Below are 25,800 nucleotides of genomic sequence, written 5' to 3'. Positions count from 1 at the left end.
TGCTTCCGACATTTGGATGCGGGGACGACAAATGTCCAAAAAAATGTAGAGCTAATTAATTCCTGGGGTAGACATCTAACTATTTTACAGAATAAGTGGAAACTTTGACCTGCTGATGGCACTGAAGGAAAATTCTTCATCCTCTGGGGAACATGAATGTTTGACTGACGTGTTTGGAATTCATCCAAATGCTGTATTTCAGTCTGGATCAACATTACAAAAAGACATTTTAACACAGAATAATGAGGCAAAGTGCAGTACTTTTTTAAGTGTAGCCGGTCATGTTGATGTTTGTTGACTAACTGAACTTTAAGATGCAATGTTTCTGTTGCAGGTGCTGGTTTAAACATGCCCACAGTGCTTAACAGCAGCCGGTGTAACTCATTAACAGACAGATGAAAACAAGAAAAGTTAGTAGTTTACAGTCAACATACAGCCAACCTTTGACTCACAAGTCTACGCCTCTGTTTTTCTCTTTGATCAAAGAGAAGGCCTCGAGGAAACAACACTTCTTTCTGGGTTAAAGTGCAAACCAGAGATTGAAAAAAAAGAAAAAAGGCAACAGGTCCAAAAGGGAGAGGGAACACAAGGATAGAGATGCTGTGAGCGGAATCTGGGTAAAAGGTCACGAGCCTGATGGGAGTGAATGAATGGAGTATTAACCTTTGAATTGTAATGAATCCCCCATGACATCAACATACAAAGCTGCGCACGAGCTGCGCACGAGCGCTACCTTTCACCCACTTCTCTCTTCTGCCAAACGCAGTTAGGTAAAAAAAAAAACGTTAAAAAGAAACAGGAGCCCGAACACATGTGAGGACTGTTCTCCAAACGTTATCCACTGTTTGAGACAAAGAACGACGAAATAAACAAAAGTAGAAATCATGACAGTGAAATTACACGAATTAAAAATATGCTGGGGATTTCTGATTATTGATTAGAAATAGATCAGTTAAAAAATAATAATTAAAGCTCTCGCTGACTGGGATTAGACATAATTTGCTAAAGTAAACATGGTGATAATTGAGCCAAATAAAATGTAACATTTTGATAACATTTTTATTGATTCACGGAAACAATTTTACGTTTCGTGAAACATGTTTACTTACTTTCTTTACAAGAGTTGAGCAAAGAATCAATTACACTCTCATGTCGGCAGGGTGAATGGAGGCTTTCTCTGACAGCCAATTATCTTGTCTCAGCTTAGCATAAACACTGGAAACAGGAGGAAACAGCAAGCCTGGCTCTGTCTACCAGCGACAAAATCCCCTACCAGTACCTTTAAAGTTCATGATTTCAATGCGAGTGTAAATAACAAGAACAAAACGGCACATAACGCCCTATTAAAACTGCAGCCGTTTCCTCTTGTTTCAGCCTTTATGTTAAGCTAACTGGCTGATGGTTGTGGCTCCATATTTAAAACACAGACATAAGGTTGGTATCGGTTTTGTCTAATTCGAAAAGTATTTCCCATAATGTCAAACTATTCCTTTGATATGCATTGATTGTGTACGTGTATCGAGGCAAAATGTTGGATACGGGGAAATAACATCTACAAAGAACATTAATCTGTCTACAAAGTCGTTCGAAAAGCTTCGTCCCTTCAACAAATGAACTCACTGAACTTAAGTCCAGTTTCATACCAGACTGTATTTCAGTTTTGGGAAATTAAACTGTGAAACTGGTGGGAACAAAGCAACAACTATAAATGACTAATACGTGTAAGTGTAAAAAAAAAAAATGCATGAGCATAAAAAAAAAAAAAAAAAACCTTCAAAGAGGAACCTCATCAGACCTCATCACAAGGTTTTTGATCTTTTGTCGATTTGAATTTCTTGTGTTTGTTATTTGAGGTTACTGATAATTACTGCGCAAACACCCGAGGTCAAAGATTGGATTGGAAGTTAAAAATACTTTGGATCCAGCTGCAACATCTCTTGATATTTTTCCCGCTAGGTTCAGGGTCCTGGCGTGCTTTTTTTGTCCTCCTGCTGCGCGTGTCTGATTCAAAACAGAGTTGGGGGATATTTTCTTCCTCTGAGGCTGATGCAACGCTCCAGACATGTGACAACATCCTCACCTTTCACACAGTAACCCACTGCTGCCCAAAAACACTATCTATTCCCTCAAAACCCCGCCCCTTCTGGAAACTAATGTACTGTACATGTGCAGTTCTGATGGGACACGCTGTGTTGCTGTAATCTCCAGTGTTATGCCAGCGAGGATTATAAACAATTTAGGAATGTTTCTGAATGTTTTACGTGATGGGAACTGTGCTGACGAGTGTGATGTGTCGAGATTTTGAATCCATAGATAACGACAGTGTAATGTTTGAAAACAATATCACATTTTCACGATTTGATGTCATCCAGCTCTGTGATGATGGTGCATATCTTCAAAAGATATACAGTGAAACAGACTGGAAAATCCTCATGTAAAACTTTTTATCTTTGTCCACTCTTCTGATGTGAAGATTTTTGTACTGTTATTATTTATAAGCCGGTAATGTGGTAAGATTACCACTGTTAGCATTTACATTTGAACTTTGCCACAGAACCCAAATACATTCAAAGCTAAAGTAAAGTGTAAAATTTGCAGTATTTTAAACTAAACATGTGCATATTGCAACTTTAAATAAACAGAAGAGGTTATTAGTTGAAGCAAAAACTGCCACCTAACTGAATTCAGAGCAAGTATGACTTAATTTCAATCACTGAAAGGAAAGCAAATGTTTCAGTGAACAATTAAACTGCTCATCTAAGGCCACAGAGGACGATGAAGAGCAATAGAAAAGGATTTTATCCTTTAATAGCTTCCAACAATAAATGACCGTTAATTGGGAAATAAATGTGTTGCAGGTTAGTTTGAATAAAAAAACAAAACACCATCAACTTTATAATATATTCATCACATCCTCTCTGAAGATTCAGTTTCAGGATTTTGTGACGACCACAACCACAAATTTAAATCAGACGGGTTTTTATCCAAACACTCCGATCCTCCAGTGTTTAAATCTCCCCTTCTGTCAACTGATCTGCTGCTCTCTGCGTTATAATCACACATTTATTCCAACTTCAAGGAAACAGCTGTTATTGTAAGAGAGCCACGGCATGGACATGAACGCAGCTATATCCAAACACAACGTCATCTCCCAGTCGATCATTGTGCTCTGACACAGCTAATTAAGGACAGAAAAACACCTCGTCCCGCTGGTTCTGGATGGAAATGCACACGCAGAGTTCTGCCTTGCGTAAGCACAGTGCAGCAGGGTACGTGCAGAGCAGCAGGATACGTGCAGTGCAGCACGATACGTGCAGGGCAGCAGCCTGCAGCAGAAGTACGTGCACTGGATCACCAGCCACCTCGTTCTCAGTACTGACGTGAAAACAAAAACCCTCCTGGTATTTGTGTGAGCACAGCTCAGACCTCGACATAATAGTTCTTATTTTACAATGAACAAATGTCTCGGCTAATTTGAATCACCTTTAAACCAAGAGTGCGGGACTTTTACATATAAATGAATGTCCGTCACAATCAAGCCCCTGCTTGAGTTCACAATGTTGATATTAACTTTTCCACCTTTCAGAAAAATCACTGCATTTCACAGTGTGCAGAGTTTTTAAATGTCCGGTGAGACGTTTCCATGTTAGCGCACTGGTAAAGATGTCTTTTATGTCACCCAGCAAGGATTGTTTTGCCTGAGCTGAAGGGAAGACTGCAGCAGCCTTGAGTATTGCAGAGGAACCTGATAATCTGAAGAAAAGTTCATGGAGTGGACGATGCTGATAAAAAAAAAAACTAACCTCTGAGTTCAAAGGAAGGATTAAGCCCAAAAAAAAAAAAAAAAGAATGCAGTCAACGGTGAGCACGAACACACATGGTCAACGGTGCAACTTTTACTCGCTTAATGGTGATGAAAAAAGAGAAAGGACTGACGGCACAGGTACCTTGTTAAGCAAATATTATGCTCGACTCTTTGATCACTGCGCACACAAATGATATCGTCGGCATAACCTTTAATCTTCACGCTTCACTTGTTGCATTCCTCCTCTTATGTGATAGGTGGCGCTGGAATAGCAATAGGAAGAGGTCATTTTACAGAAGGTACGTCATTCAGACACAACGGCTTGTGCCAGCTTCTTGGCCTCTCACAAAGCAACGATGATGTTTTTCTTTCACCATTTTTTTTAAAGCACATTTCATAATTTCCAAACATTGGTGAAATCTCCTTCCATGTCTTCTGTAACATCTCAGAATCCCTTTGTTCCCGTTTTGATGGGTCGCGGAGATACCGCCTTGTGCTAGCCACAACTTGGAAAGCAATCACGTCACTTTTTTTTTTTTTTTTTTTGTGAGCGTCGCCCATATACTGTGTAAAAGTGGATGTAGCTTCCGAGTCTGAAAAGTGAGGCCAATGTGAAAGTCCCATACACCGCAACACCACTGAGGGTCGCCATGGGTTGGCTCCAAAAAGGGTCTGGCTTCATAGACTCACATTCAACTTCTCTCAAGTTATTACTGTGTCATTCACTAAAGTCAATCCGTCTTATGAGATTTTTGGCAGTCCATCTCCAAATAATTCTGTCGTAAAAAAAAATACATTTTTGGGGATGTGTCTATTCGATTGATGGGCCTGTGGCGCAGTCTGGCTTCTACCACAAGTGGGTGGGGCATAGTGTCTACAGGTTTTCTATCAGATCGAACCAGATCCACTCCCTCCCCTCCCAGCTCTTATAAATTTGGTCACTTCTGGCTCCAAAACAGTAAGATGGCAACGGAAAAAATAACAAAGTTGGGGCTTCAGAATGGCGGTTCACAAACCAGCGGGTGACATCACAAATGGTTGATGACCGGTAACCTTTACTGTTCTTGGACAGGTTGGCATTTGTACAGTGTTTAGAGTTGGTCTTGTAGCGATTACATGTTTTGGTAGTTACTCTCACAGCCAGAAGAGGTTGACAAAATGTCCTCACTGCAGGTTTAAGCTGTCAGCCCATGACTCTATTTCTGGTTTCCATGCCGAGTCGGAGATGGAAAATCAATAACTGCAGGGAAGAGTTTGAGTTTTCTGTAACAAGTGGAGCCATTAATATCTCAACAACTGGCTGGATTGTTGCTATTAAATTTGTCAGCTATCATGCTCCCCAGAGGATGAAGCCTTCTGACTCTCCTGCCCCCAACTGGTCCAAGTTTACACTCAATGATCAATCTTCACTAAACTGGATGAACTGTCTTAAATTTTGCAGCTATTCGTGTTCCCCATATGATTAATCTTCCTGACTATTTATTTATCTAGTGCCACCATGTTATTGACGTTTTGAGTGAAATGCCTCAACAACTATTCAAGGGATTATTGTGAAATGTAGTGCAGCCATTCATGTTCCTATATAAATGAAGTGAAATAACTTTGATCTTTTACCATTTACAAAGTCAAAATGTCAATATTTGTGTTTAATGCTAACACATCAACGTTTTTTTCTTTTCATGCACGAGATTAGGACTACAATGAACACTAATTTTCATAACCAGGTAATCTGCCAAACATTTTCTTGACTGATTGATTGGTCTCTAAATGTCAGAAGGTAATAAAACATTTTTAAACAATTGTCAACGTGGACATCTTCAAATATCTTTTTTGTCCAAACACAAGATAATGTTGGAAATATTTGGCATTTTTACCTGAAAAATGAATCATCATTAACTATGAAAATAGTTTGTTTAGATCTTTTTTTTGTTGTTGATCACCTATTTAGAGAAAAAGAGCAAACATAAAGAGGAATATACTGAAGACCAACGTTCACGCTGTGTGATTCAGTGTCTAGGAATCAGGACACCACGTGCCTTGTGTCTGGTAGTGTGTGTGCATATGTGATTGTAGGATTTTATCATCAGGAATGAGTGCGTAAAAAGGCCTGAGGGTTGAACTTTCCCCTACTTCTCACAGTGACTCCTCCGTCTCTCTGTGCTCTGCAGCATTCCTGTTTCAGCAACTGTTCCGCTTCCCTCTCTGTAATAAACAACAAAAAAGGAGAAGGAGGTCTAGTTTTAGAGACTAAAAATCTCACAGCAGTTAATATCAGTCTTAATTATTAATCAACACCGTCTGTCTGCGCTGTTTTGTTTTTTTGACATCCCCATGTAAAAAATAGTTTGTTTCAGGGACAAGAAATGCATGCTTCAGTCGGATGTGTGCTTCATTACAACCTGAAAGGGAATATAAACGAGTAAAGCCAGTGAGGTGAGATTCAAAGGCCCTCTGAGCTTAAAAAAAAGATCTGCAATGATGTGTTGAGTCATTTAATAGGCAATCAAAAGAAAATCAGGTAGTTTTTCAGGCAATAACGCCTCATGTGATGGCTCAATTTCTTCCATGTGAGATTTCACTGCTTTTCTTGGTCTTACATGATACAAAATGTAAAATTTGTGGGTGTTTGAGCTGTTTGTGGGGCAATAACAGAGCATTTAATGGGTGTGCGCTGTAGCACACTGTGACTGACAATATTCGCTATTCAAATATTATCATAAAAATTACAAAATTCATTGAGAAGACAATGTCTAAATTATTCAATAATTAAAATACATTTAAATTGCAGTGCTTCGTAGAATAATGACAGTATTTGAGGAGGAACTAAAAAGAAAAGAGCTGGAAAAAAAGGCAAATGACATGAGAAATAATGTAATCAGCAGGTAAACTACGAACTGCATCAGTGGGGAAAAAAAAAATCAAACATCTAAAACTGAATTTGGATAATAAAACTGAATCCATGTCACATTCCTGCATCAGTGAGTGCTTAAGCCGTAATTCAGACCTTTCATTGCATTCCGGTCGAGTCTGCACAATGAAGACTTTTACCGCCCCATCCCCCCTCCTCTTCCTCCACCTTCAAGCAGCCAATCCGAGGAGCCCTCTGCTGCAGCCCTGAGCTATAAAAACCTCACAAAGCTGCTCAGCAGCACACAGCAAGCAGAAGGAGACATCAGCACCAACAAAAGAACAGACAACAGACTCCCAGCAGACACAAAGATGAAGATGCCTCAGATTCTCATCCTCCTTTTGATCATATTTCATGTAGCAGCCGGTTTCCCCACCGACAGGAGCGGTCGGGACAAACTAGTCTCCTGGGACGACGTGAATGTGGTGTCCCACGGCCTCCTGCAGCTCGGCCAGGGACTGAAGGAGCACGTGGACAAGACCAAAGCCCAGATGAGAGATGTCAATGCCAAACTGAAGGCCTTCAACAGCACGATGGCTAACCTGGAGAAGAAGCAGCAGGAGCAGGATGAAGCTCTCAGGGCCAAAAGCAAGGAGGTGGAGGAGAGGGAGAGGCAGGCGGCAGAGCTGGCCGAGGAGGTGAAGGTGAAGGTGGAGAAGTTGAACCAGCAGACAGAGAACATCCACTCCAGGATGGACAGACTGGAGAAAGTGCTTTCAGTGCCGACAGTGGACAGCAACAACAGCGATCACACTGGAGTCCCATTCATCCAGGTGAGAGAATAAAATTTGCTTTACTGTTATTTTTTCTGGGGGAAAAAAAAAAAATCCATTGTTTAACCAGGTACAGACATCTGCACTGAGAATTAGAAAGTGAAAATGTGAAAGTCCACACCCATTAGAAACCATTAAACTTTTAAACTTGAACAGAAACCTTGAATATTTCCAACACAAATATGATTTCCAACGACCCGCTCCACAATATCTGCAACTCATCTGAATACCTCCATCCAAGAGAGATAGATACTACATGAGAAATAAAGCTGTGCCAAAAAAATCTAAACGATGCAGAAAAGTGAATGAGGTGTTTTTTTTTATCTGCTGTTTCCAGAGGCTGGTGGCAGCTCAGAACAGACGCATCGACCAGCTGGTGGAGAAAATCCAGCAGCAGCAAGACAAACTGGAGAAACAGAGTCTGCACCTGCAGGCCCTGCAGAGTAAGGTGAGGCAGGTCACATCAAAACTTCCCATCTGGTGAAATTCAAAGCACGTACGACCCCGGTTGAAAGGACAACCCCTGAAACTGAATGCATTACAATCCACAGTAGACACTGACAGATGTTAACCTTCTGCTTCTACTTTGTGTTCCCTGCAGGTTTCACAAAAGAGAGTAAAATCCCACCGACGGAGGGATGAAGAGATGGCGCTGAGGGGCGAGGCAGAGAAGATCAACGCAGAATCAGGTAACATTTCTACTCTTTAAGCTTTAAAAAGCACAAATGAAATCGAATACATGCAATCGCATGCAAACCTTTAAACGATTGACAGTTCTGAAAAGACGGCTGCCAAAAGAGTTTCGACCTTTGGGGCGAAAAATAAACTGTAGAGTTAAACCTCAACTCCCAACACTTTTTTTTAACCGCCAGCGTGAGTGCACGGACACTAGCCACTGATAAATCATAAAGTGACAGAGGAGGGGAAAAAAGTTAACCTTTGTATCTGAATTTACAAGGTTAGACTCGCTGGCAGAGCTGTTCACATACAGTCCAAAGATCAGCGAGAATGACGGAAAGCTTTTAAAACACACTGACTGTACAGTGTGATTGTAGGACAAATATTTGACCTCATTTTAAGCCAGATATATAAATCAGGTCAGCAAGTGTGTGACATAAAAAATACATCACTGAATTCTGATTTTAAAAAGATCATCTGGTAATTCAAAGTTTGAGTCATCGAATCATCTGATCTGAGTTTTGTGTGTTTTCTTTTCTCAGGTTTGGCCAGAGACTGTCATGATCTGTTTGTACGAGGGCAGCGAGTCAGCGGCGTCTACACAATCCAACCTGAGGACTGCAAGCCCTTCAACGTCCTCTGTGAAATGACTTCAGGTGAGTCGAACAGGACTTAAAACACTGCAAGACTGTTAAAAGATGAACTTTTTTTTAAACCAAAACTACACCCATCTTTAACTTTGTGTAACGGTCTCAGCAGAGATTTTTGGCACAACACGGTTATTTTGGCCACTAAAAAGTAACACTTTCCAGTGCAGCTTCAGTACGTTCAAATCTGTGAAGTCATTTTTGGAGAATTATTTTTGCATGACGCGTCATAAACCTCTGACTCAACGTCTGCTTTGCTCTCTCTGCAGAAGGTGGATGGACCATCATCCAGAAACGCCAAGATGGATCCCAAAACTTCAACCAGCTGTGGCAGAGCTATAAGAACGGCTTCGGCAGCCTGAACGGTGAGTACAAACCTCCATTAAAGTGTCTCTGAATTTTTTTTAAATTATTATTACTGAACCCCAGAGCAGAAAAATAATCTTGACATTTGTCATCTCTCAGGTGAGTTTTGGTTGGGCTTGGACAACATCCACTCCCTCTCCAAACGAGGCCAGAACATCCTGCAGGTGGAGCTCTCTGACGAGTCGGGGCAGCACCAGGCGGCTCGGTATCAGTTCCAGCTGGACGGAGAAGAGAAGAAGTTCGCCCTCCACTTCGAGCAGGAGTCTTCGTCTGGGCTTCAAGAGAAAATCATGACCACCAGAGCTTCTGGTCTTCCCTTCTCCACGGCCGACAGAGACAACGACCTCGCTGCAGACGTCAACTGTGCAGAGCTGCTCTCGGGTACGACCGCTTCCCTAACCTCCCTATAAAAAAAAAAATATTAAAAAAAAGGGTCACTCCACCCAAACCACAAAGAAAAAAAAGATACTTTGATGAAATAAAACTGAAAGTTAAGAGTCAGTGTTTAACAAAAACTGTTCCTGTGTTGCAGGTGGTTGGTGGTTCGGCAGCTGCGGTGAGTCAAACCTCAACGGCAAGTATCCCAGAAGGCCGCGGGCGCTCAGGAAACAGCAGGCCAGAAGGAAGGGGATGTTTTGGACGACCAGAGAGGGCCGGAGCACCTCTCTGAAGACCACTCTCCTGAAGATCGCGCCAGTATCCGTAAAACAATAAGCCTGTCTCACAAAAGAGTGAGCAGCAGGGCACCAAAGTTACTTCAGACCACAGAACACCCGTTTCTGTAAAGTAAATACTGGACTGAATGAGGACTGAAAGCACATTCATTTTCTCGCCCGATGCGCTGATTGATCCGATATTTCTATGCTATGCCATATGATAACTCCATGTCTCACGGTACATAGTCAGTCATGTTGACTGATATTATTCCCTTCATAAGGGATTTACTTCTGAGTCTTATTTTCTCATACTGTATTTGTTTTAAATACTTTGTACTTAAATGATGTACAGTTTCTTACTTTACACATTTATCCACAGCTTTAAATATTTAATATTTCATTTATATGAAGTGGATGAAAATAAACTTTTTTTAAAATGTTAAATGAATCCTGGCTCTTTATTTGTTGCAGTGTGCAAAACCAAAAGAATCCCAATGAAATAAACCCATAAAAACACGACAGATTTTTAGACCATCACTGATTTAACAGCATATTTCACGTGTAAACTTTCAGTTTTGACACTTTGATGTCATAATAATGAAAGTGCCGTCAGATTCAATCAATACAGTTAGAGAATGATTGACTTATGAGGTCGATAGTTCATCCTGTAAATTAAGGTGGGGCTTTTCTGCTCCTTTGCGTAGTGGAACACTTGATCTTTTTAATCACTTTATTGCTTCATTGCAAACCTCCGTTTCAAAGTCATTTCTTTTATTGGAGAAAAGGTTTTTGACTCAAGTATGTCCCACATGACAACATGCTGCCATTGAAATTTTACCATCATAAGTGAGCAGCCACGCACTGTTAACATGTACACAACTGAATGTACAAATCAAAGGCAGATTGGACCCAGTAAAAACACGGAAAATACAGCGGTATGTTTGAAAAACTACAATATTTTGTTGAACTTTTAAGAGAAAAGAAGTAAATCGAACGCCGGGATGAACTCAAACACATATCAAGCACCACTGCCTGAATTCAGAAGACGTCAGCTTTACTTCCCAGAACACTGTCACTGAAATGCTTTCAAAATAATCAATTTGACCTGGCGACAAGACTTTGAAAAAGATTGTTCACGTGTGTTTATTTCTTCAGTAACTGAAAGTACATTTAACCATGTGCACATCATGGTAGCTCATCTTACAGATGTTCAACAGACACTTGAGTAATGAGGCATTTTATTGTCGTAGGTCCTCCGACAGATTCCCTGATATATATAGATATATTCATACTATATGAGCAGGCGCTCTTAAACTCTTGCAAGGCACCTCAGACTGCCAGCAGGTTTGCCAAACATCCTCTTATAGTTTGTTGGCAGCAAGGCAAATATGAACTGTGCAAAAGTCCTCAGCAGCAGAAGAAAAATGAGCTCTCCAGAAAGTTAAAGCAAGCGACTGAGTGAAACAGCAACAGGTTGCTACATATTTCCATCATTTCTGAATGCATAACAACCCATAAAAGTTTTTTAGTTTTTTTTTTTTTAAATTACACATTCAAAATTAGGCTTTTTTTTTTTTCTTGTATATCTGCCAGCTTTTGGCAAACCACATAAAAAGTCATCTATGACAGCACTTAAAAGACAAATCTCAAGGCAAAAAACAAGACGACAAAGTGAATAATAAAAGGGGCCTCGATCGTTTACTCTTCGAGAGCTCTACATTAAAGAATCTTACACCAGTGTTTATTCACAGAGAGGAAAGTGACAACTTTGTCAGAAGAGTCCCACAAAAATAGAAAAAAAAGGGGTTCTTAAATAGGATGGCACCAAAAGAAAAACTGATGGCAGCAGGTCCACGTCTGTAGTTTTTGCATTGTTGATGATTTTGAACTGTTCACGGTGCAACGAGCAAAATTTTAAACACCAATAATATTTCCTGTCGCAGAGGGACGTTTCTTTCCCCCACTGTATCGACCAACACCTTAAACTCAGCCCTGTTAGTTCTGGGAGAACAGCGCCCTCTGCTTGTTTAGGAGCAATCCATCAGTTTTACGAGAAGACAAGAGGTCTGCTCAGTGACGGCCTTGTTCACGCTACTTATACCGACACCTGAATCTCGTGGTGATTTATTGATGCTAAGATGCCGCAGCAACTTTAAGAGGTGTCTTGAGGTGTGAGAAGGTTTGGCATGCTGTACTGTCAACAGATAACGAAACGGAGTGAGGTGAGAGGTGAAGCAGCTTTGGATGAATGGAGGAATGTGGCAAAAGGAGACGAGGAGAGGAAGGTAGGAAGCGAGGAAGGGAAGGGTCAGTGAGTGGAAAGGCTTATCAGAGGTTCTGCTGGAGGAAGTGCAGCAGTGTAATCTCATAATGCTCGCCCGACTCTGGACACCTGATGCTGTGACGCTCATTGGGAAACACCTGGAAAAACAAAAGACACCACAAACACGTGTCACTGTGGGATGAGCTGAATTTCACATTTTAGCTGTCTTTACTTCTAAATTGTGGAGGGAATGCTGACTGATTATTTTCCAGCCAGCTGTCATTAAGTTTGTAGAGAGCAACAATCAGCAGGTTGGCAGATTTACTTCTCCGGGTTAGCTGGAAATGATCTAAACGCTTCCAAACTTTTCAAAAGTTTATGCTGGATTAAAATGTTCAAAAAAAACCTGCAGAGGTTACTGTCAAGGAATCAAACTTCCTTCCTGGAGCTGCCCTTTTGCTTTAGTTTTTTTTAGACAGAAAAAAAGGGAAAACTCCACCAAACTAGAGAAAGACCCAACATAACAGTATTTCAATATTTTTGTAACGTGATATATGATGATTATGATGAAGGCCAGGAAACATGCTGGTCTCACATTTTAAGTTGTCTTCCTGGAGTTTAATATCAGTTTAAAACCCACCTAGACTATTGTCTCATAACGTCATCACAGTCTTCCCTGAAATCAGTGTACAGCAGTGAATCGTCCTACCTGCAGGCTGTACGGCTTCCCCGCTCGGATGAGTTGAGACACCAGGAAGTTTGTGTGGAAAAAGTGCACATTTTCATCTAGGAATCCATGCAGAATCAGCAATCTGTTGGGCCTGTGTCGAGCAAAAAGATGCACTTTCTTACTTTCTTCACTCACGCCAGCGCGACTTATTCTACAGCAGAGCCAGAATCCAACTGCAGTTTTCTACGTCGGCATGTTACGGCTGTAAATTAACCAGCAGGTGTTCTGTGAAATCAACTTCAGGACAACTGTAGCGCTGTTAAATAGAAGAAGTACAGTACTGATGGAAAAGGTATAGTTTGCAGTATAATGCCGGGCTTTTGTCTTTCAGCTGTCTGACAGAAACTGAATGCTAACAATGTTTTGAGATGACTCACTCATTGGGGAGTTTGTCGACGTGCAGGGCAACAGAACAAGCTTCGTATCCCTTCTTGTTTTTCTTAGGCGTGTCCAAATATCGCTCTGTGTAGCCGGTGTCATAGGCCATCCACAGCGTCACTGGAGCTCCTGCAACGGCAACCTGATCAACAAACAAGAGGTCAAACAAGCGTTTTAAAATTTCGTCTTTTAAACAGTTTCAATGGAAATTTCATATTTCAAGAATTAAGAAGCCCTTTGAGACTGTATGAATTATACAAACACATCTGATGACAAGTTATTGATAGCAACACTTAAAAAATGAAAAATAACCCCAGCAGAGTTCACAAAAAGACAAAAATGACAGCTATGTTTTTTTTAAAGTTATTTACAGTGGGGTAGAAATGGTATTAACTATTAGTGGCCAAAGGATCAATAGGATTAATCCCCCCGACTTTAATGATAACTTTATTTGTATTGCACTTGTTAAAATCATAAGATAACAAAGTGCTTTGAAAAAAAAGGCATCCCCGGGACAAGTTAAAAAAAAAAAAAAAAACTAAAAAAAACCCTCTCCTGCTTGTTCACTGACTGTAAATCTGCCCCATAACAGAGAAAACGTTTGTGGTTTTGACCTTAAAGATGTCCGGTTTGTGGACGAGGCCCATGAGGGAGAGGAAGCCTCCGTACGACCAGCCGTGGATCGCAACGCGATTCAGGTCCACAAACTTGTATTTGTCAGCGACGTAGTGCAAACCCTCCACCTGGTCTTCGATCTCCACATGACCCTGGATGGACAGGACCAGACCTTTCACTCAGCCGGCATGAACACATCAATTAACTGACAATATTCACGTGAAGTCTTTTTCCATTTTTAAAAAAAAAAAAAAATTTAAGCACTCGACAGAAAATAGCCTGAAACTGTAATTTAGGTTATTATACTGAACGTGATCCTTCATCTGACAGACAGGTGCTCATATGATTTTTACCATTTTGTCTTTCACAGCTCCTTCAAAGTTGAGTCCCCGCTGGCAGGAGCCTCGCCCGTCGATGACCAGCACAATGTACCCCAGAGACGCCAGTGTGCTCAACCGCAGGTACTTCACACCTTTATAAGAGTTATTCACTAACTGCACCTGAAGGAAAAAAAAAAAAAAAAAAAAAACATGTTCGTATCGATTTCACTCTGACTAATTTACTATCTCCATTAACCAACAAAGAAAAGTAACTACACTTGTCTTGGTGGTAAAACCCTCGTGACGCCATCGCGAAAGAAAAATATATCGTGTAGTCTGCATCTGCCTTGGGCATGACAGTTCAAAAACAGCAGCTAAAACAAGTGGTGAGTTCAGGTAAACAGTTATACAGTCACAGCGGCGTACAAACACCAAAGATACCCATCTGGGAGGCATTCAGCTGGCCGAAGTTCAAAACAAGAGAAATCCCTCATTGCTTAGTAGCTTCTAAGGCTACACAACATGAATCTAATTTTAAAGTGGAAGAGATCGAACCTGAGGGCCGCCGTACACAAAGACCACGGTGGGATGCTTCCTGCCGGGGACCACGTTGTGTGGTTTGTACAACATGCCGTACAGCTTGAAGCCCGACTTGCCGTTGAAACTAAAGATCTCTGGAGGGGTGGAGTCAGACGGCATACCTGGACAGCGTGGAAGAAAAATACCACATTGTGTACAAATATTAAAACCAAAATATTTTATGGGCAACTGAAGGGCACGGCAGCCAAACACTGAGTCAAAAAAAAAAAAAGAAGAAGTTTGGTTTGAAGGACAATTCAGTACCAGAAGATTCCATCATGCTCGCCCAGAACTGAGGCTCTTTGTGAAGGGGGTCGCCGTCTGAGCCGCTCAGCTTGTAGACGTGGACACAGGGTGCGGAGGTCAGGCTGCTGTAATGGCTGATAAACATGTCAAAGGTCTGTGGGAGAGAGAAGGAGACACGTTAGGGTGAAACGAGATCCAAGTCTAGAGAAACACTTGAATGCGGGAGGACAAACTGGAAATGCACAGAGCCGCGGAAAGTTTGTTTGAGCACGTGTTGGGATACCTGGCTCACAGAGCAGCTGTGGGAGAAACCGGGTTTGGTCAGTCTGACGATTTCCCCCGGCGAGTCGTAGCTCACCACGTACAGGTGGTGCTCCAGAGGAGAGTCTTTGGTTCCTTGGAAGTAAACCAGCTTTGCTTCTTCGTCCACCCAAATCTGCGGACTTGTTGATCGCTGCACAGACACCACAGAGGAAGAAAAACGGTTCCGTTCACAGACGAGGAAGAAGTCGATTTCTTCATTCATTTATTTCATTTACAAAAGTACACACTTATCTCCTTTAGTAATTTGTTCTTATCCACGTCTTTCCTGCTTTTATTCTTAAGCATGTAAAGAAAAGCGCTTAAAAAGCCTGGATGAAATGCGTATGGTTTCTGAAGATGAAATAATGTAGTTGGATTTAATGTAAAGATTTTATTGTTGAGTATATTTTACACCAATATCCCTTTACTTTATTCCTCACACCAACAGTTATGAGTGTGTGATGCAACAGGGGCTCTGGTTGTATTATTGGGCAATAAGAACAGTTTTCACATCTTCCTTATTTTATTTTGTTGTGTTTTCTAAAATATTTAGACTCTTAAATTAACAAATTTATTTCACTTCTCGTCCCAAAAGCTCTAAAAAAAATAGTTCAATTTACAACTCAGTGTCTCATGAGTGGGTTATTTGCATAAATATTATAGTTATTAGTAAATGTCCGAAACCTTGAACAGATATGGGAGCAGGGCTTTACCTTTGCACCATGATTGGCCAGCACCTCCCACTCCCCACTGGTCACCGTCACCTCCTCTTTTATTGGACACTTAAAATCCTCTGATAGAAGAGGAGAAATGAGGAGGCCAAGTCAGTGGATCAATTCAAACAGCAATTGTCAAATATAAACTGAAAATAAAAAATAAAAAAAAATAAAAAAAAACTCAAACAGTACAGACAGTAAAAATGAATTTGGAAAAAAAAAAAAAAAAAAAAAGGGAACAAAAATAACCCAACTGCAAAAAAAAAAATCATGATGAAACTGAGCTTGTGTGTACGAGTTTACATGGCATGAACGATAAATTTCTATTTTGGATTTCATTTCTTCCAGTGATCTCACTAAAGAAACGTGTGCTCCACACGCGGTTACCTTCAGAGTGTGTGTAGCCTTTGGCCCAGTGGTAGCTGCCTCGCTTTAAAACTGAAGTGATCTTATACAGGTGGCAGAAGCCTGTTTTGGACTCATTTACCGTGATGATGGTAATCTCATCATCACTAGTTTGGATAAAAGGATAGAAGATGTCATGGACCTGCAAGACAAACAAAAAGCCATCAAATTTTGGAAGATTTGATCTAAAATAAATCATAAACTAGGACTGCAGCAGAAAAGAGATCACAGCAAATAAATGACACGCACATCACGGCTATTTGCTCAAAATCTGTCTCAAACTGTTTAGAAAGACCAAAACTGACTCAGACATGAGGAGAAAACTTGGAAAGAAAGATGCGGTGTTGGGCCTCACATTGATCCAGATATCGCTGGTCTCTTGGTAGATGATGAAGGGATGGACTGTGTCTCCGAGGGCCTCCAGGCTCTCTCGTCTTTTGGCTTCGTCCTGATGTGCAGGGATGAAGAGTGCAGGCGGCAGCAGGACCAGCTGCAGACGCTGCTGCCGTCGGTCCATCATGACGGCCCAGGCACTGACAATCACACAGAGAGGAAGAGTTGGGACACGTGGGAACTCAAACGTGTGCACTGACACCGCGGTCTCTGGTGAAGTTTAAAGACCGCCTCAGAGAAGAAACTTACTATCGACCGTCTTTTGTCCATCCAGCTCTGGTGATGTACTCGACTCCAGGAAACAGGCTGGTGAACGACAGTGGCAGCTCCTTCTCCTGTGTGCTGACAATCTGAGAGAAAGCAACACCGACCAGAACACATCACAGACCATTTCAGCGCTCTGTTCGCTGTCAATAGATCAATACGTCCACAACGTATCGGGAGGTGTTTTGGCACTCAACGAGCACTCACTTTGCCAAGACTGTCTGTCCTGAGTTCTGCTATTTTGAGAGTGATATCGGGATTCTTGCTGCCTGGAAAGAAATGAAACCGAGTTAAATACCAAAATATTATCAAACCTTACAGATATGAAAACAAGGGCTGAGAAATGTGAGGAACAGCTGAGCGAAAATTTAAAAAAAAAAAAAAAAAATTTAAAAAAAACTATACCCCACATACCCTCTTGTATGTGACGCAAGAAAAAAACACCAACATGGATATATATTCCATGTAGTTTTTAATAGTTTGTAATTAACCTTTTATATTCTATAAAAAAAAAAAAAAAAAACAGAGTTTTTTAGTGCCTTCATACCTGCACGTGGGTATCTGTAGACATCCGTCTTGCGCTCCTCCAGAGCCGGAGACGGGACGTGAATGATCTCCACCTCGGACTCGTCCACCTCCTCATACAGAATCTGCAGCGTCTTACTGCCGTCTGACTCTGAGCCAAAGAGAAAAGACCAGAGAAGATTATTTTACAATCTTTGGAACCAACAACAGAGGTACTACGCTGTTACTGATACGACTGTTCACTAAAGACCCTGTTTTTATTTGTTTCTAAACATGATCTAGTAAATAATCTTTACGAACTTAATAATAAACCATCTTATCAACATAATCAACGATCAATATGATTTATATTATAATTGTTGACAACTGTGACAGCAATGTACTGACTCACCTACACGAGCAGCTGGAGACCACCAGTATCCAGTGAAGCGATCGAATTCTTCCTGGGTGACAAACGTGGCCACACCGGCAGATTTAGCATCCTCTTTAGGGTTATCAATACCTGAAATGAAAACGTAAAAAGAAAAAAGGAAAAACAAAAGAAACAATGTGACAAAAGTTCAGTTTCAGTTTATGGCTGAGCATGTCAACACATTTCAGCGCGGACCTTTATGGCAGAAGGTGAGTCTCCTCTCTTCCCCCGTCTCAATACTGGTCACCCAAATGTCCTTGTTGTTGATGAAGCCAATGAAGTTGGGGTCCCCGGGGCAGATTTTGGGGTCCATGCGTGTGCCCGAGTTCTGGCTCTGAATTTCGACGGGATTCACTGGAGATGTCTGAAAAAAATAAACACGCAGCGGGCGTTGAGATCCGAGACCACAGCAGCTGTTTGATTCACAACGGTAAAGATGCGAGAAAGATGAACGATCTTTCAAGTCATTTCCTGCTCTGGATTCTTTGTGATACCAATATTAAGATTTGAATTATAATTTTTTTTTTTTTAAATCTGTTTTTAAACATTATTGCCGATTGTATTTCCAAATTTTTAAATAAACAGAGGGATTAAACTGCCAAACGTTTTAAGCCAAAATAAAAACATGTAAATGTTATTGCATCAAATAAACCTGAACAAGTGGACACTTTTGAGATACCTGGTTTTCAGAGAACGGCTACAATAGACGTAAAACAAAAGGATTTTCTACATGTGCTTATTTAATACCTGTGACTAAAGCTCAACGATTACCGACAGAAACTTTATTAGCAACAGTTTTGATAATCAAATAACCATTCAAGTCATTTTAAAAGAAAAATTGGGCAAAATATTAGTTGCTACTGGTTCCAGTGTTTATAATTTAATGATTATATAATAACAAAACAGAACAAGATATCTGAAGACAACATTTTTTTTTTTTTTTTATATATATTTTCTGGGACATAATGGTTCAATTATTTGATAATAATAATAATACAACTCAGCTGTTGTTTTAGTTGTGAACTAAACATGTACTGAGAAGAACACTTACAGTTGAAAAATAAACATGTCAGCACTCTCTAGTGGACAAACTATGTAATAGTTTCTACATTAACTCGAGCACATTTATGCTGATTTACTGTCTCTGTGATAAGGTAATGTTAGCTGATAATAAACAGATATAAAGCGGAGCCATACCAGTGTATGACATATCAGCTACACGCATACATTTACATGTCCGATACATTAGCCTGGGCGTATTCAATATCTGTTTATCCTCTGCAAGGTTGAGAAGAAGGAGAGGACACACTGGATGAGAGCAACTTTAAATGCTAATTTTCTTAGTTGGGATCTCAACACAGTGAGTTACATGATGCAGAAATCTTTGGTCAAGAATAGTCGTTATCAAGTCTTGAAATAATCATTCTGTGTCTGTGAAAGTCTTACTTAACTGTCCTTTCACTTACAATGAAGCTACTGTTCCCACCATCACGGCAGTAGTACAGACTGCTGTTGGCCTGGAACAGGAAGAGGCCGCTGGGTCGGTGGTAGTCATAGGAGGTGATGCCAGAAACCCCCAAACGCTTCCTCTCTCGCAGCAGCTCCTCCTCCCGAGAGAAGCCCCCGTGGTGAGGGATGGCCTGAGGTCAGGGGGGGACAGGAGGACACGCAACGTGACAATGCTGGACGACCCGAGTCAAGGTCGAAGAGACTTTGTTTCAGGGCATGGAAAACAAGCAGACGGTAAGAAAACATTATCGCACTAAAATTAGAAAGTAAATAAAAACCTCTTTTCTCTCTTCAGCAGGAGCTAAATCTGTTCATGAAATCGGCACAGTTCAGTGAAACACATGGGCAGCAATGGACATCAAACACAAGGTCTCAAAATGTTCTTATCGCCTCGGTGGTCATGTTTTTGTTTTTTTTTGTCTTAAGGGGGAGATTTACGACAACAGTTTTAGGCTCCATAAGGAAAGATTCAGTTCAGTTCAATTCAAAACACTATATTCATGCTAGTGAGGCAACTTACAGAGGCATGTAGCCAAAAGGTACTGACACAATACAGGAAAAATGACCTTAATATGTAAATATAAAGATAAACTGTACAACCAGCGGTTTACCACTTTTAAACAATTAAATACTCCTACAGGGGACGTACGATATCATGCACATTTCCAAGTCTCTGTTTTTATTCGTGGGCCATGATAAAAACCCAAGCGGCCGTTTCAGTCCACTCTGATTGGTCATCTTCGCGATGGAAAACAGTAGTGGTCGGATTTCACTTTTTTTTCTCATTCACTGCTCAACATCTCCACTTCGTAAATACATCTGTATGTTCAAACCCGAATGTAATCTGAAATATGAGTTGACAATGGCAAACAAGGTTTTCAGAGCAGGCTGAAGTTTTGGCTTTTGACTTGTGATGAACATTTTTTTACATACGTTCATGTTGTGAAACTTAGACCAGCACGTGCATCGTGTACGAATGACAGAAAATCGCAACATGTCCCCTTTAAAAAGATGTCAGCAGTGTTAAAATGTCAGGGAGTGGATAAAGAACCGGGACTAGAAATCCGCCTCACCTGAAAGTGATCCAGTATCGGTTTCCAAGACAACACCAGCAGTGAACCCTTGCGGGTCTTCCTGGGGATGTCAGAGTAGAGTAAAGCGTTTTCCCTGCTGGCGTAAGGCATTCCTGTGAAGACAGACAGAATCTAAAATGTCATGTCGCTGGTGAGCTGAGGGTTAAAGCAGCAGGCTGAAAGCAGCGATGTCCAGAAGCTTCTCTCAGAAGACTTTCAGGCTACGTCTGACGACACAGTTAAGGTCCTGAACATATCGTCTCTTATCGAATAAAGTGATTGTTGATGAGCAGGGAGGGGATAAAAAAAAAAAAAAAACACACAGGAAAACTCAATAACACTATATAGAAAAAAGCCTAAGTGAAAATATGATATTTTAAAAATGGAAACTAAAATATATTCAATGACTTGGCCCAAAAAAATAATGATCAAACCCCCGACTTTCCCATGTCTGGAATAGACTGTTTAGAATTGCATGATATTACAGAAATTCCATGACCACTGGGAACCCTGATCTTAAATACAGGTGAATGGGTAAGAAAAATGCTGCTGGATTTTTGCTGAAGAGCCCCAATGTCTTGGACATGTACTCCAGGGTGAACTTTTCCAGTAGCATGACTTCAGACTTCAGTGGTTTAACAGCAGAAGCTCATTTCTAAACATTGAAGACGAGTCTGTTCTGTCTCTTCATCGGAAAAAGTAAAAACTGCTTCACCCGCAGGATTATGATTAATACACTAATGGATTACTAAAATATGCCTGTCTTGATTAAAATAATAAATAGTCTGCTGCTTGCGTGGTGACCTTTTACAAGCTCAACTTGTCTGGCGGCTGCTTTGCATTTTGGTCCATCTTTGTCAACGGTCTATCCTAAAACTGGTTCTGCTTCCGGTCTCCCTGCATGATGGTTGAGGGATTTATCGCTGATATTAGAGAAAGATTAAACACCAGTCCTACTGTATCTACTGGACAGCACATGAATAAGAAAGATATCCCAGGAAAAAGTCATTTTAAAAGACTTGAGTTGTGACATTAGTGAATTAATTATTGCAACAGATCAACAACAAATCTATACAGTCAATATTTTTTGCATAAAACTTTAAAGCAAGACTATGTAACTTCCGTTGAATGAGAGCCAGCGTGGATGATGGGAAATTATTAAATGTAGCATAAAAAAAGCAGAAGTAGAGAAGAGTCATGAAGTCAGTGAACTGCTTTAATAATGTTAATTATGCAGCAATATCTAGCTAATGTTTGCTGCGTCACACTGCTGATCAGAGTGAGCTTGAAGCAGCAAAATCCACAAGTGTGTCTGAACCAGTGTGTGTTTTTCTTCTTTTTTTTTTCTTATAAAATTCCACTTTTTATATGTAAAATGTGGGTTTTAATTTTTCAGGCGTTTTTAAAAAAAAAAAAAAAAAAAGCTACCACCTACTGCTGGAGGCAACAACTGCTGCAAGGTCAAACTGCTACAGGAGCATTTAGACCAGGTAGCGATCGTAGTCGCCCTGGCGTGACCGCTTCTATAGTCAGCGTCAAAGCTCCGGAGCAGGTCAAACATCACAGTACGTGACAGAGCCCTAGAAATGGTATCAAACACGACAACAGCTTTAAACATGGCAGCAGAGCCATCGACCATTTCGCAGAAATTCGACACGCGATATAACTGCAGCAGAATAAAGGCAGAAAGACGTCCACGAAGCTAAATGACGCTCCTGTTGTGAGTTCCACATTTTCTATTAGCACACATTGACATCAGCCACCGCAGCTCTGGAAATCAAACGAGCTTGATAACAGACGCAGGCTGGCAAGTCTGACTCACCAGCTGCATCCACAGATTATTCACAGAAGCATGCCACCTTTCAAAGTGACTGAAAAGAAGCCACTCAATCTGCTAGCCAACAAGTCGAGGGCTGTTCAAGCGCCTCATCTGAGCTGGGATTCATTCATTTTTGACATTTCTACAGTGAATGATTCCTGATTTCAGACCTCAGGTTTCCCTCCCCCTCCCCTCTGCTCACCAAGGTAGTAGATGCGGTGAGACTGTGGACTGGCCTCGTCCTTCTGGATGAACTGGAAGTCGTGTGGTGCCTTGGTGATCACCATGCCGGTGTTTTTGCGGCTGTTGTGGATGATCTTCCGCAGACCATCCCACGTATGCTTCTCCACCTGGAACTGACTGGGATTCACGTCCTCCATCTCCACCACCTCTGTGCTGTCCGAGAGCTCGTCCACCCCCGTCATGCCAGCCAGTGCCTCCCTGACACTGTGGACGACAACAATTGTCAAATATGGACATATCTTTGTTGAGGATGATTATATTTATCTACCAAACCAGACGTTCAGACACAAAATAGACCATCTATTGACCTTCTGAAGCTGTAAAACACCTTCAACAGATCTTGAAATGTTATTTTTTTATTAGGAAATGTCTCTCGGGATGGTCAGTCCATCCACTGATGGTCCACCACTTTGGTTTAGACCAAAATATCTCAACCACCAATGGATAGATTTGCATAAAATTCAGTGCAGACATTCATAACTTTGCAGCGCCACCAGCAGGTCACAATTTAACCTTCTGCGAGACTTTTGGTTTATGACCAAATCCTTACAAAACTGATGATATTCCAACCACTTTGTGTTAGTTAGCAAATGTTGAAAACACGCTAAACTAGATTCATAAACATTGTGATCATTACCTGCTACTCATTAGCATGTTTAGCATGTCAACTTGAGCATTCAGCTCAAAGCAACAGCCTCTATGGGAGAACGTCGCCGTGGACACTTACGCATACAAAACTACCTGAAATCATGAATACATTTTATCAACATTTTCTAATCTTCTTCAGCAGTAAATGGGGAACAACTTCGCTTCAGACAAATAAATAATTTAATAATAAATAAAATGAATGAAAACTGGAACCAAATGAAAGCAGTTCAGACAGCTTTAAATGAGAAAGTTTCCCTACTTTTCCATGCCGTCTTCCGTTTTGTTGTCAATTTTCAGCCTCTTTATTCTGTGCATTAACTGTGCAACAACTCTGAACCAGACCTGACACCCTGTAAAACACCAGGCAGAGACATGAGGACGGTCAGAGACAGGTTTCAGAATACAGAACAGAAATTGAAGACTGTTAAAAGCGAGGCGACACCATCAAACAATCATAATACAATATAAAACACTGTAGGCCCGGATCAACACCCTAAGCTAAGCTCGCGCGCTATGAACAGTGAAATTGTTACTGAGGTTGCGGCCCGGCTCCGGGCAGACGTCTCCGTGCTGCTTCATGGAGGCTGGTGCTCTTCCAGTTGAGTGCGTCAGATGTGGACTCTCTCTGAATGTGACTCCGGTGCACGACTCTGACACTTCAACGCCCGTGTCATAACTGTGGCAAATTTCACACTGCTGCTCCACATTTTCCTGCAGTGCAGTGGGCTGTTCTGCTGCCTGGGGCCTAAATGAAGTGCAAGTTCTCCAGAAGCTCATTCCCAGAAGACACATTGTGCCATACTAGTCATCATATGGCAAGGGGAGTGTCTATCCCATTATTATCATGGGATGTGTTTGGATTTACAGATTTCCATCACCATGATTAATTACCTTGATTTTAAGGTGCATTTGATTTACAGAATCAGTAGATTTAAGGATCAAGGTTTGTATTACATCTTCAGAAGATGCCTTCGTGCCTCTATTTCTAATGAATGTATCTTTGGCCCCGAGGAGGGGTCATCAGTTGGTTTCTAGTCAAATACCTGTCCAGCACCTCCCACTGCTACCACATCACCTAAGCTCTCCAGAAACCAAGTGGAAACCCTGCAATGTTGTCATTGTAGAGCTAAATTCAACACATGATACCGTTGAAGCGTCTAATCCACAAATATCAATGCATCTATTACGACTGATCAGATGTTTCAGGTATAAAATATTGATCTGAAAAGTAAAGTAGACTGTGCAAAACTTTTGTCTGAAATGTAGTGTAAAGTATCACCAAACGGAAACACTAGTAAAGTACAAGTACCTCCAAACTGTACACACAGTACTTGAGTAAATGCGCATGGTTACATTCCACCGCTGCATATAACTACACAGACTGTGACAGAAGATTGTGTCTGTAACGTTTAGTAAAACTTTAAAAAGAAAAAAAACAAACTCATCATTCTTGACTTTCTGTAAACTGTATTAATCCACTTGTAAAATGCCTACGAAACACGCTTTGGTAACAACGCAGCGTGGTTTGTTAACAGTAGAAACTGTTTTAAGTGAGCAACCATGCAGAAAATACTTGTATTTACTGTGCGAAGGTTGAAACAGTCTCAGCTTCTTATTTCACTCCCAGTGTGAGACTTGGTGCTGCTGTGTCTACTCCATGTGTCCAACTTCCAAGACATAACTTGGTGTACATTTGGAGACATCTGGCTTGCGTATACGAGAAATAAGAAATTGGGTGTTTTCCTGTCGTTACAATACTGCAGTAACTTGCAATACCTTAGTTTGGTATATTTCATCGGATATGACACCACGCGTCAGGCTAAAAAAAAAAAAAACAACAACAACAACAACAAAAAACGCCGAAAACACCTCACGCTGTATTTCTACACACATTTCTGGCGTCGTCCTGTTAACTTGGGACATTTTACGCACTGTCGTGCGCACACGAGCGTATATTAGCGTCACAGAGACATAATAATCATCATCATCATCATAATAATAATAAAGCTAAAGGTCTTAAATTACCGACGGCTCGATAGAAAACATCTGGGCTGCTGTTTCATTCGCATCAAAGCTGACAAACTCGGGATTAACCGAGCTGCATCCCTCTCCGTGGAGCTAGCGGGTTAGCCGCCCCTCAAAACAAGAGACTGCCCCAATACGACCAGCGAGCAAAACCAAAACACCACAAAACCCAAGAAACGTACCAAACAAAAACCAAACGGCGGAACAAAAAAAAAAAAAAACAAAAAAAACAACTATCAGTCGGTTATTAGCTTACACTTTCTTCACCAGAGTCAAGAGGAAGCGCAGCTTCTTTTGTCGAGTGGACGTCTGACTCGAAAACGACGATCAGAGGCGAAATGAACTGCAGAAGTTCACTACTTTCCAGAGAGCACGTAGCTTCATGCTACGATGCTAACGACGCGGAAATAAGATGGGAATCAAAACGGTGTTAAAATAAATAAATTTAAAAAAAATAAAAAAATAAAAATCCGAACCTTTTACCCGGATGTGATCAGTCAG

The 25,800-nt window shown here is 41.0% G+C and overlaps 2 protein-coding genes across 3 annotated transcripts; one reads left to right on the top strand and one right to left on the bottom strand.

Moving 5' to 3' along the window:
• Window positions 1–6,970: 6,970 nt before the first annotated feature.
• LOC138623075 (angiopoietin-related protein 4-like) lies at window positions 6,971–10,271 on the top strand. The gene is made up of 7 exons (XM_069702358.1): window positions 6,971–7,486; window positions 7,824–7,934; window positions 8,088–8,175; window positions 8,707–8,820; window positions 9,081–9,176; window positions 9,277–9,558; window positions 9,710–10,271. The coding sequence occupies exons 1-7, from the start codon at window positions 7,025–7,027 to the stop codon at window positions 9,889–9,891; spliced, it is 1,335 nt and encodes a 444-aa protein (XP_069558459.1). The 5' UTR covers window positions 6,971–7,024; the 3' UTR covers window positions 9,892–10,271.
• Window positions 10,272–10,329: 58 nt separating this feature from the next.
• On the bottom strand, window positions 10,330–25,795 carry LOC138623074 (dipeptidyl peptidase 9-like). 2 transcript variants are annotated; one of them, XM_069702356.1, is made up of 21 exons: window positions 25,556–25,795; window positions 23,534–23,624; window positions 22,586–22,830; window positions 20,565–20,677; window positions 19,449–19,622; window positions 18,178–18,346; window positions 17,962–18,072; window positions 17,593–17,721; window positions 17,253–17,314; window positions 17,031–17,131; window positions 16,744–16,921; window positions 16,371–16,530; window positions 15,981–16,060; window positions 15,248–15,418; window positions 14,983–15,118; window positions 14,695–14,840; window positions 14,173–14,319; window positions 13,819–13,971; window positions 13,204–13,346; window positions 12,806–12,917; window positions 10,330–12,254 (listed from the first exon to the last, which is right to left on the bottom strand). In XM_069702356.1, exons 2-21 carry the CDS (start codon window positions 23,587–23,589, stop codon window positions 12,162–12,164), a joined length of 2,679 nt encoding a protein of 892 aa, XP_069558457.1. In that variant the 5' UTR covers window positions 23,590–23,624; window positions 25,556–25,795; the 3' UTR covers window positions 10,330–12,161. The 2 variants fall into 2 exon arrangements, with proteins under 2 accessions (XP_069558457.1, XP_069558458.1); XM_069702357.1 differs by lacking the exon at window positions 23,534–23,624 and having other exon boundaries at window positions 10,331–12,254; window positions 25,556–25,794.
• Between the last annotated feature and the right edge of the window lie 5 nt (window positions 25,796–25,800).

The sequence above is a fragment of the Brachyistius frenatus genome, unplaced genomic scaffold (assembly GCF_029030835.1).
Source record: "Brachyistius frenatus isolate BFR_SWC_R1_liver_20210118 unplaced genomic scaffold, ASM2903083v1 Contig_41, whole genome shotgun sequence".
Taxonomy (NCBI): Eukaryota; Metazoa; Chordata; class Actinopteri; family Embiotocidae; genus Brachyistius; species Brachyistius frenatus.
Note: the sequence above shows the minus strand (reverse complement) of the source record. Positions and strands in the feature narration are given on the sequence as shown.